The sequence below is a fragment of the Arachis ipaensis genome, chromosome B01 (genome assembly GCF_000816755.2).
Source record: "Arachis ipaensis cultivar K30076 chromosome B01, Araip1.1, whole genome shotgun sequence".
In the NCBI taxonomy this organism is placed as follows: Eukaryota; Viridiplantae; Streptophyta; class Magnoliopsida; order Fabales; family Fabaceae; genus Arachis; species Arachis ipaensis.
The window spans coordinates 65,001,606-65,012,343 of NC_029785.2; the positions used below are offsets into that span (position 1 = coordinate 65,001,606).

General features: G+C 38.9%; 1 protein-coding gene across 1 annotated transcript; it reads left to right on the forward strand.

Annotated features, from left to right (window-relative positions):
* On the forward strand, positions 8,940 to 9,695 carry LOC107607613 (coiled-coil domain-containing glutamate-rich protein 1-like). Its single transcript, XM_016309545.1, has one exon. The coding sequence runs from the start codon at positions 8,940 to 8,942 to the stop codon at positions 9,693 to 9,695; it is 756 nt and encodes a 251-aa protein (XP_016165031.1).

The following is a 10,738-nucleotide window of genomic DNA, read 5'->3' on the forward strand; positions in this document are numbered from 1 at the left end:
CAACTTAAAGATGGGTGCGAAAATAAGATATGGGATCCCGGATCGCACTTTGAAGACCAACTTTGGGACCTCATATCTTGGGTTGCACTTTACCCAAGCTTGGTGAAGATGGTTAGAATTTCTGTCAACCAATTGAGGGACAAAGATCCTTGGAAATTCAAGGATGAGTACAAACACAAGCCACCATGACAAAGAGCCTCCCAAATGTCCAACTTAAGGACTTAAAATAAAAGTGTTAGGTGGGAGACACCCCACCATGGTAAACTCTTTGTATTCTCTCTTGTAGTTTAATTAATAAGTGATTTGAGTTGCCATTGTAGGTAGTTTCCTCTTCATATAGTTGTTTAATTTGGTTGCTAGTTGCTTGTGATGCAAGTTTTCCTTGCTTGTACTTGAAAACCCTTCAAAAAACCAAAATATTTTTGTGAATTTGCATTTTTGGTTGGTTTTGAGTTGTAGGTAGTGTTAGGGAGATTTTTAGCTATTTTTTGTGTTTCTGAAAAAAAAAAGAGAGAGAAAAATGCCAGGGACGCGTACGCACGCTGTACGCGTACGCGTCAATAGGTGGACGCCGCCCCCATATATATTCCAGAGAGTTAGGCAAACGTGGCGCGAACATTGGGCGTGATGCATAAAGGAAGGCACGCGTACGCGTCGATAAGTTAACCCAGAGCCCATACATTTTCCCAGAGAGTTGTGCAACTCTCGAGTGAGCATTAGGCTTCTCGCACAAGCTTCCATCCACACGAATGCGCACCTTACGCGTACGCATCAACGCACACTCTCCTCATCCACGCTTAAGCGCATATGACGCTTCCGCGTCCATTCTTTTTTCGCCCACCCACGCGCACGCATGCAGGACATGTACGTGTGGATTCAAAATCATAACCCCATCTTTGCAAGGAACCCTAGCGCAGTAGCATACTTAACCCCTTCTCTTTCTAACATTCCATCTTCATCTCTCCTCAACCACCATAGCTGAACCTCCACTACCACCTTCTTCGTCCTATCACCGGCCACACTCCGGCGAGCCCACTGCCGTCGCAGAGCCTGCCACCCTCCTATCCCCTTCCTACCTCTCTTCCCTTTTATTACTTTTGTCCCTTTTTGCACCTTCCTCTGCCTCTGACAGGCACTACCGCGGCTACGCCCGCGCTGCCGGAGACCCCTACCATCATCACCATAACCCCTTCTCCTGTCTTCTCCTATTCCACCCCCTCTCCCTTACTACTCACCACCATCTCTCTGCCTTGTGCCACCCTGTTCCACTGCTCGGCGGACACTTCTCGGCGCCACCACAGACCACCGGTCGCTGCCACTCTCTTTGCGACCCTACTTCTGCCTGCCTTTCTTCTCCAATTCCCAAACCCATTTCTATTCTTCCTATCTTCCAGGTCTCCCCTGCCTCTCCATTCCTCTGTTTTGCTTCCTTTTTCATTAATTCTGTTTGTTCATGTTAGCTAGTATTGTTGTCTAATTCTGTTTGTTAGGTTAGCTAGATATGTATGATGTTAGGTAGTTAGGTTGTGGTTAGAAGATTTTAGGCCTGATAAGTGCTCCATTCTTGTTATCTAATTGGCTTAATATTGTTGCTTGCTGAAGGATAGGGTATGATGCTCTATGCACTCTTGTAACTACTATGCTGCTTCTGTTTCAGATTTGTTTCACTACTGCCCTACTGATTTCAATTGTGTCCCTTACTTGTATATGCAATCCTTGTTTACATCTTGTTTGTTACATGTTTGATGGATTTATATACCCTATTTTTGCTGCTATTTTTTATCCGGGAACATCCGAATTATTGCCGGAATGCTGCCAAAATTTCTAGAAATTGTATTGCTCTTAATCTTGCAACCTAGGAATCGAACTTGACACTTTTTCAATTTGAGATTTCCTTGACTTAACCAAGTTCAACTCAGGCTACTTTGGTTGGCAATTCCATTTTATTTTGATTCCTGTTGATACGCATTAGAGAAAAATTAGTTCAAAGGAGTTGTTTGTCAGATTTCTGTGTCAAACACCTCACTTTTTGAACCTAGTGACCCTATGAATTGTTGATGTCTTGCTCCCATTGTTTGCTCTATGCAAATTCATATTTCATCATCAATGACTGCATCATTCTCATGAGTGTGAGCGTGCTTATTTTTTGTACCCTTTTTGAATTTCTCTTGATTAAGCCAATAACCGTCATACCACTAATTTTTGAACTACTTTTCTGACTTCTAACTTGCTTAACTTGCTGACTTTTCCTTTTAATTTCACACTAACCTTTTAACATTCTTTTGGGTATGACAATTATTGAGCTTAGTAAACAAGCATTGTGCACATATTGCTTGGATTTTTGGTTTATGGCTTGATTATTTTCCGGTTTCTGTTTACTTGCATTCCAAGAATTCTCTTCTTTAGCTCACTTCATGCATACGTCATTCCTTGCTTTTTGTTCCTCTATGTGGCTTAATTGTTTATATCCTGTCATATTTTCTTTTCAAGATGTCGAATAGAGGGAAAGCTAAGGTTACCTCTCGAAAGAGGAAGAAACCTCAATCCTTCGCTATTTCTCATTTCCACGACTATGCCAAGAACCCTCTTAATGACAAGGACAAAGCAGATCAACAACTACCACCTACCGATGCTCACAGGTTTCCTAACCTATACTGCGAGCTCTGCTTCCCGAACTACCGGCTGAAGACCTTCAACATTGAGAAGAAACTGGCGATTCCCACTGACCTTAGGCAATCCATTTATGCCCGTATTGAGGGAATGTGTCTCGATTTTATTGATAGGGAGCTGGGTCGGGTAAACACCTCATGGGTTAAGGAATTTTATTGTAACTTTTCAGATTTAACCTTAAGTCAATTTACCTACGGGGCGGAAGGATATTGGTTACCGAGGCTGCTATTGAGGATGCACTCCACTGCCTGGCTAAGACTAGTGACACAGATGCATATGTACAGGCTGGAGTGGAGATACATTGTATGACCTACGATTATGATGCTTTGAGGAGTGTTGTCGCTACCCCGGATGCCCCTTGGGTGTTGGATGCTAATAATAGGAAACCCAAGGGGATGTTATTCTCTGATCTGACGAGGGAGGCTCGGACATGGCAGCAGATCCTTGCACACTATATCATGCCAACCACCCATTTTACTGAGATTCTGGTGGACATGCTCGTCCTTATTAGTTGTATCATGGAGGGGAAGGTGGTATACTTCCCCCGATTGATTCGGAGATTTATGTGGCGAGGGCACGTCCGTGGCACACTTCCATTCCCGACCTTGGTCAGTGTGATGATTGAACGAGCTGGTGCTCCATGGGGAGCGGATGATGAGTCCCCATCCCCAGCCCACGGAAAGGAGGATATGATTCCGTGGGGGACATGGGTGAATGAGAAGCCTCATCCCGGCTTCGCTCTAGAGCTAGAGCCAGAGCAGCAGCGACACCTGGCCCGTCTTCTTCCTAAGTCGCAGCAAGTCCATCAGCACCAGCAGCACAGATTGCACCACCACCAGCACCACAGCCGACATATCTCTTAGTACAGTATCTGTTCTGCTTCATGGAGCATAGTGAACGACGCATCTTGATAGAGTGGATCAAATGTTTGTAGCACTGGGTGTCGAGTTGCCCCCTATTGCTGACCCTTCTTCTTCGAAGGAGGAGGAGCATGAGGCGGAGCAGGCTCAGCTGGAGGCACCCCCACAGACACAGACTACCCCAGAGGCGCAGCAGACCTCTATGGAGCCACAGCCTCAGCCCCATCCAGATGCGACGATTGACCCTCACCCCAAGCCCGAGCAGTAGCATCGAGGACGATGCTTTATTCTAAGTATGGGGAGGTCACTGTCGTTGCTGTCGGTGGAGTTGCCATTTTGGGTGATGAGTTCGGACATTTATCACTTATTTTGTGTTATTTTTAGTACTTTTCACTTTATTTTTACTGCACTTTGGGGATTTTTGTATATATTTGTTTGGATACTTTTGTTTTAGTTTGTTGCATTTTGCACCTTGCATTCTAGATATTTCATAATTTTAGTTAGATTTGATTTATGTAGTTGTTTTAGTTTTTGGTTGTGATTAGAAAAATATTTTGGATTGTTGAAACTCAAAGTTTACGCTTTTTACATAAGAAAATTGATTTGGTTGAAAAAGAAGGGATAAACTAAGGAAATTTTAAAATTTCTAAATCACAATATTGCATTTAGGATAAGCTTAGTCAAACAATGAAATTTTCCAAAGAACTTATCTATAGGGCACAACCCTAATTGATTGGAAAATTTTTGTGGAACTTGCTTGAATTATATATTTTGTGAAGCATGGTTTTGAGCAAAGAACACAAGCTTGTGAGATTTGAGCCTAATGATGTGGCTACATCTTATAACCACTTATTTTCCTTCTTGTGTACATTATTCTCTTTCTATGATTGTGATCCTTGATTTCTTTAATTCTATATATCCATTATTCCTTGTATTCATACATTTATATGATTGAGGCCATTGTTTCATTAGCTCACTTACCCAAATAGCCTACCTTTTACCTTTCATTGTTAGCCAATTTTGAGCCTATGCTTAACCTAATTATTCTTTATTTTAACACATTATAAGCCTAAAGCAAAAAACAATAAAATTCCCTTGTTTAGATCTTTAATTGGCTTAAGCTAGTGAGAGTGTTTATTATTCAAGTTTGGGGAGATTTGGGAACATTGGTTGGGATAAAAGGGTACTTTGTATTTTTATATTTGGGAATTGGGTGCATACTCATGTATTAATCAAATGTTAAACCTTGTACATTGATGTTCTTGTATATAGTTTGAAAGAAAGAAAAAGAAAAGAAAAAAAATATGGAAAAGAAAAAATATAGAAAAAGAAAGAAAGAAAAAGAAGAAAAGAAAGAAATGAAAAGGGGACAAAATGCCCCAAAGTAAAGTTCAATAAGAATCAATGCACAAGTGTTGTGAAATGAAAAGGAAATGCATGAGTATGTGAAAAAGTGAAGAATGGGTAGTTAGGTTAGAACTTAATTGTATAGGTTATCATAGGTTAGGTGGGAAAGTCTGGGCTAATCAAAGATTCAAATTCTAGTCCACTTAACCATATATAACCTTACCTTGACCCTAGCCCCATTACAACCTTTGAGAAAGTCTTTATGATAATTGTATGCATGCATTGAATAATTATTGATTGTTAGATGAAGAACAAATTTTGGAAAGCATGATTAGGGTGATTGAGTGAATCAACCCCTAAACACTTGAGTGACTAGAGTGGATACACATCTGGTGAGGGTTCGATTACTCAATTACAAGTTTTCACCATAATCATCCTTATTCATGCAAGTTTGTAAATCTTTTTGATAATTCGATATAATTGTGGGTTGGAGTTGATTCCTATTACTTTAGCCCTTATGCTTACATATGTTCTCTTGGGAGTTGATTTGTTTTGACCAAGCATTTACATTCATAATATGTAGTTACATTTAGATAGTTTGCGTATAGTTTAGTTGCATTGAATAAATGTCATACCCCTTATTTCCTTCTTAGTTTAGCATGAGGACATGCTAAGGTTTAAGTGTGGGGAGGTTGATAAACCCCGGTTTTAGGGTTTATCTTATGTTGAATTTAGAGCATTTTATCAACTTTTTCTCACATTTATTCAATGAAATAGCATGGTTTTGTGATTCTCCCTCATTTTGTGCTTAAGTGTGAAAACATACTTTTTAGATCCTTAATTTGATAATTTTAATCTCTCTTTGATTCCACTAGATGCCTTGATTGGTTTGTTAAGTGATTTTAGGTTGAAAAGGCTAGGAATGGATCAAAGGAGTGAAGAGAAAAGCATGCAAAGTGGAGAACACATGGAAAAAGCAAAAAATTTGGATACACCCATCCACGCGCACGCACACTAGACGCGCACGCGTGGATCGCAAAAACCTCAGAGACGTGAATGCACGGTGTACGCATACGCGTCGGTGCTGGCACATGATTTTTAAGTGAAAACATGCCCAGCGAATTCACAGAGGCTGTGGGGCCCAATCTAAACTAACTTTGGCGCCAAAATACTTAAAAGGACCAAGGATTGAAGAGGAGGGATCATTCACATCTTGCATCATTTTAGGAAGTTTAGATCTAGTTTTAGAGTTAGTTTTAGAGAGAGAAGCTCTCTCTTCTCTCTAGAATTAGGATTAGGTTTAGGTCAATAAGCTTATATCTAGGTTTTAATTCATGTTTTCATCTACTTCTACCTCTCAATTCTTTGTTGTTACATTTTGTTCTTCTATTCTCTTTTTGTAATTTCTTCTACTTTGATTCTATACCTTTGTTGTTGATCTACTCTTGTTCCTCTTATTTTCTTTTAATGCAATTTGAGGTAATTCAGGTTAATTGTGCTTTCTTTGATTGTTGTTGTTAATTCTTTGCAATAAATTATTGTTAGATTTCATTCTTGTTATCAATTTACCATGCTTTCCTTTTATACCTTCCAAGTGTTTGTGAACATGCTTGAAAGGATGTTAGAGTAGAATTTTATGTTCTTGGCTTGGGAAGGTAACTTAGGATTTCTTGAGTTGCTAATGTCCAAGTGATTGATAGTTGGTAGCCATTGATTCTAGCTCTCATTAATTCAATTAGTGAATAGCTAGGACTTATGGACTTGGGTTGATATAGCTCACTTGACTTTCCTTTACTTGTTAGAGGATGACTTAGTGGGATTGATCCTTGCAATTGTCATATTGTGGTTAGTAATAAGGATAGAGATCCTTGACCACCAACCTTTGCCAAGACTTTTTTGTCATTTGAATTCCTTTGCAACTTACTTTTCTTATTTTTCATTCAAAACCGCAAAATATACATGTCCGTAGCCAATAACAAGAACACTATCCTGCAATTCCTTTGAGAGACGATCCGAGGTTGAAATACTTTGGTTATTAGATTTATTAGTGGTTTGTACTTGTGACAAACAAATTTTTGCATGAAAGGATTATTGTTGGTTTAGAAACTATACTTGCAACGCGATTCCATTAGTGAAATTCTACACCAACAATCTTCCAGTCATCAGTACGCGTGACTATTTCATCTTCAAAGTGACGTGTATGCGTGGCTGACGCGTACGCGCGACGAGCGGCACGTGCCTCACTAAAGTGAAATCGCTGGGGGCGATTTCTGAGCTGACTTTTGGCCCAGTTTCAAGCCCAGTATGCAGATAAGAGGCTGGGAGTGAAGGAGGATAGGGGGATCACTATTCATACACTTTAGTTTAGTTTAGATGTAGTTTTCTAGAGAGAGAGGCTCTCTCCTCTCTCTGTATTAGGGTTCTTAATTTTACTCCTTTTTAGATCTAGATCTCTTTCTCCTTCAATTTAATTTCCATTTACTTTTATTTGTTCTAGTACTTTGCTTCTCTTGTTAATTCCTTTATTTTGTTAATTTTAGTTTATGAACTCTCTTGTTGATTTTCATTTTCTTTCAATGCAATTTATGATTTCCATGTCTTTTTATGTTTGCCTTAATTTCTATTGTTGATTTCTTGCTTATGTTAGTTGTAGCTTCCTTTAATTCTTGCAATTGATGATGTTTACTTTTATTGTCCTCTATGTGTTTGATGAAATCTTTCCATTAGTTTTTTGAGTAGTTTTGTTTACTCTTGGCCTAGACTAAGGGAATTGGGTGACCTTGAGTCATTGGATCTCATTGATTTGGTGATTTGAGAACCCTTAGTGGTCAATTTGATAACTATTGACTCTAGCCTACTACTAAGTCAATTAGTAGCTAGGTTAGGACTTATGAATTGATGTTGATCAAACCTATTTAATGTACTTAATGGTTTGAAGTAGGTATTGTACTTACTTCAAGCATAGAAGTAAACTTAATGGGTTGGTCCCTCATAATTGTCGATATATAGTTTGTAGACAAGGATGGTGATCTCAATTACCTATGTCTAGCCAAAAGTTCTTCCTTTCTTTTATTAATTATTGTTATTTATATTTCTTGTTAATTACCAAATCAAAACCCCAAAACATTCTTTCATAGCCAATAATTAAGCACTTCATTGTGATTCATAGGAAGAATGACCCGGGATTAATACTCTCAGTTATTTTATTGGGGTTGAGCTAGTGACAACCAATCTTTTAAAATTTGATGTGAGAATTATTTGTTGGTTTGGAACTATACTATCAACAGAATTATTTTGTGTGAAATTCCTAACCAACATAATTCTCCCTATCAAATTTTTGGCGCCGTCGCCGGGAAATTGCAATAGTGTTATGTTATTGGCTATTGTGAATATGTTCATATTGAGGATATCTTGCTTTTTGGTTATTTCTTGGTTTTGCTAGTATTAGGAGTTTGCTTTTTCTTTGTCTTGTTGATACTCTTTGTTTTGATTTCCTCTTTCCATATAAATTCTCATCCTTGTGGTTTTGGACATGGTTATGACTATGTTGTAGGTAATAGAAACTTGAATGATGGCTCACATTATGGGAGAGATGAATTCTTGAGAAGGGAGCCATATCTCTATGAGCAATTACCATGGCAACCTCCTCAACCAAGCTACTATGATTGCAAGTCCTCCTACAATGCATATCATTCCAATTGATATGATGGTTCTTGTTATGATTATATCCCTCAACCACCATCATTCCATGCACCATACTCTCAACATAGTCCTCAAGCACCATCATTCCAACCACCACACTCTCAATCCACATCCTATTTCTACAAATTATCTCCACACAATCCAAATCCATATTCCCCCTATGCACACCCTTATGACTATTATGAACAAGCACCCGTTGAACCATCACCACTCCAATATCACTATCACCACAACCTTCTTGAACCACCCCCATTTATGAGAACTTTCAACCACACAATCCCTCCATGGAAGAAATATCCATATCCATTGATCCAAGAGCAACATGATCCTAATTATGTTAATCAAGTGGAACAAGAGCCAATGGATCGCTTCAAGGAAGCAATGGACGGGCTTCAAGCATTCATCCGTCAAAAGGAGCAAGAGGAAGTCCAAAGAACATATGAAGCTATCGAGGCTAACCTTGCCAAAATTAAAGCCAACTTAGACTCATGGGATTCATACCATAGACAAAACATCTCCATGGATGAATGTGAGAAATCAACCGAAGAGTGGAGTATGAAAGAGATTTTAGAATCCCAACATGAGGACAAGGAAATGGAGTATGTTGTGCAAAAAGTGGAGGAGGAAGAGATTGTTGATAAAGAAGAAATAGTTGAAAATTTAGGGGAGGTTGAACAAGAGGGGAGCTATATCATTGAAGACAACTCTACATCAAGTGACAATGGTGATCTTGTTGAAACTTCTTCCACGAGATGTGAAACCGATATTGAGGAGGAATGTGAACAACTTCCAATACATATTTTGATTAATGAGAAAGAGTTGGAAGAAGTTAGCAAACAAGAGGAGATTGAAGAAAGTTGTCAAAAGATGGAAGTCATCAAGGAGGAGTCAAAGGAAGTGGAGCTTACAATGTCAAGACCATTGGATATCTTCCTTGCTATGTCACCATCCAAATTACAAGTTGAATGGGTAACCATCTCATCCTTTAATTTCCTTGGCCCATATCAATATGCATTGTTAAAAACGGATGGTCAACTTAGAGCTATGTGTGGGTTAGAAAGTAGAAAAGTATTGGCCAGTTGGGTGTTGGTTGGCAACAAGAATCAAGGTGCATAGTGGAAGGAAGCTCAAATTTTAGGATTCATGATTGGAGTGAAGCTCAATTCAAGGGATTCAGGATAATGAATAGGAGTCGCAAGGAGAATTCAATAAGTTTGTCACCCAATTGGAAGCATGAATATCAAGAAGAAAGGGAGTTGACAAACAAAGTATGGGATCTTGGAATATGCATAGACAATCATCAACTTTGGGGCCTTATCACTTGCTTAAGCTTCCTTAAAGGCCTTATGCGCCTAATTTAGGATCCCGGAGGCTATTGAAAATGCAAACATTGGTGGGGATTTAAGGAAGAGTTCAAGCATAAGCCACCACAGCAAAGCCCTCACCAAAATGTCCAACTTAAGGACTTTAAATAAATGTGTTAGGTGGGAGACACCCCACCATGGTAAACTCATTCCATTATCCTGTAGATATAATCAATGAATGAATTGAGTTACCATTGTAGGTAGTTTTTCTTATTTCTATACTCTTATACATTTTTTCTTTGATTGATAGATTATTTATTAGATTCATCTTTTGTTTAGAATATTTGTTGTTGAGTTGTGTTTGCTTGAAGTGTAAGTTTTGTGTGTAGTGTATTTGAAAATTCTTTCAAAAACCAAAAGGTTTGTTGTTGAATTTGAATTTTGCTTAGTTTAGAATGTTTATAGGTTAGGAGAATGCCCTGTTTCTGTTTTATTCTTCTGTAAAAAAAAAAAAAAGCTGCACGCCACGCATAAGTGTGGCCAACGCGTACACGTCGTGTGGCATTTTGGGCTCCTGGTACAAAAACCAGAGAGTTGCGCTGGAGTGGTGCTGGTTTTGCGCGAAAAGCAAAATCTGGACCCACGCGTACGCGTGGGTGACGCTTACGCGTCTGATAGAGCAAAATTTTCGGTAAAGAATTTCTCAATGAAATCTAATTGCAAGTACAGTTCTAAACCAACTACAATCCTCAATCAGAATTTAATTTGTTTGTCACTTAAGCAAACCCAATAAATTTAGCTAAAGTATTAAACCTCGGGTCGTCTCTCAAGGAATTTCAGGGAAGTATGTTACTA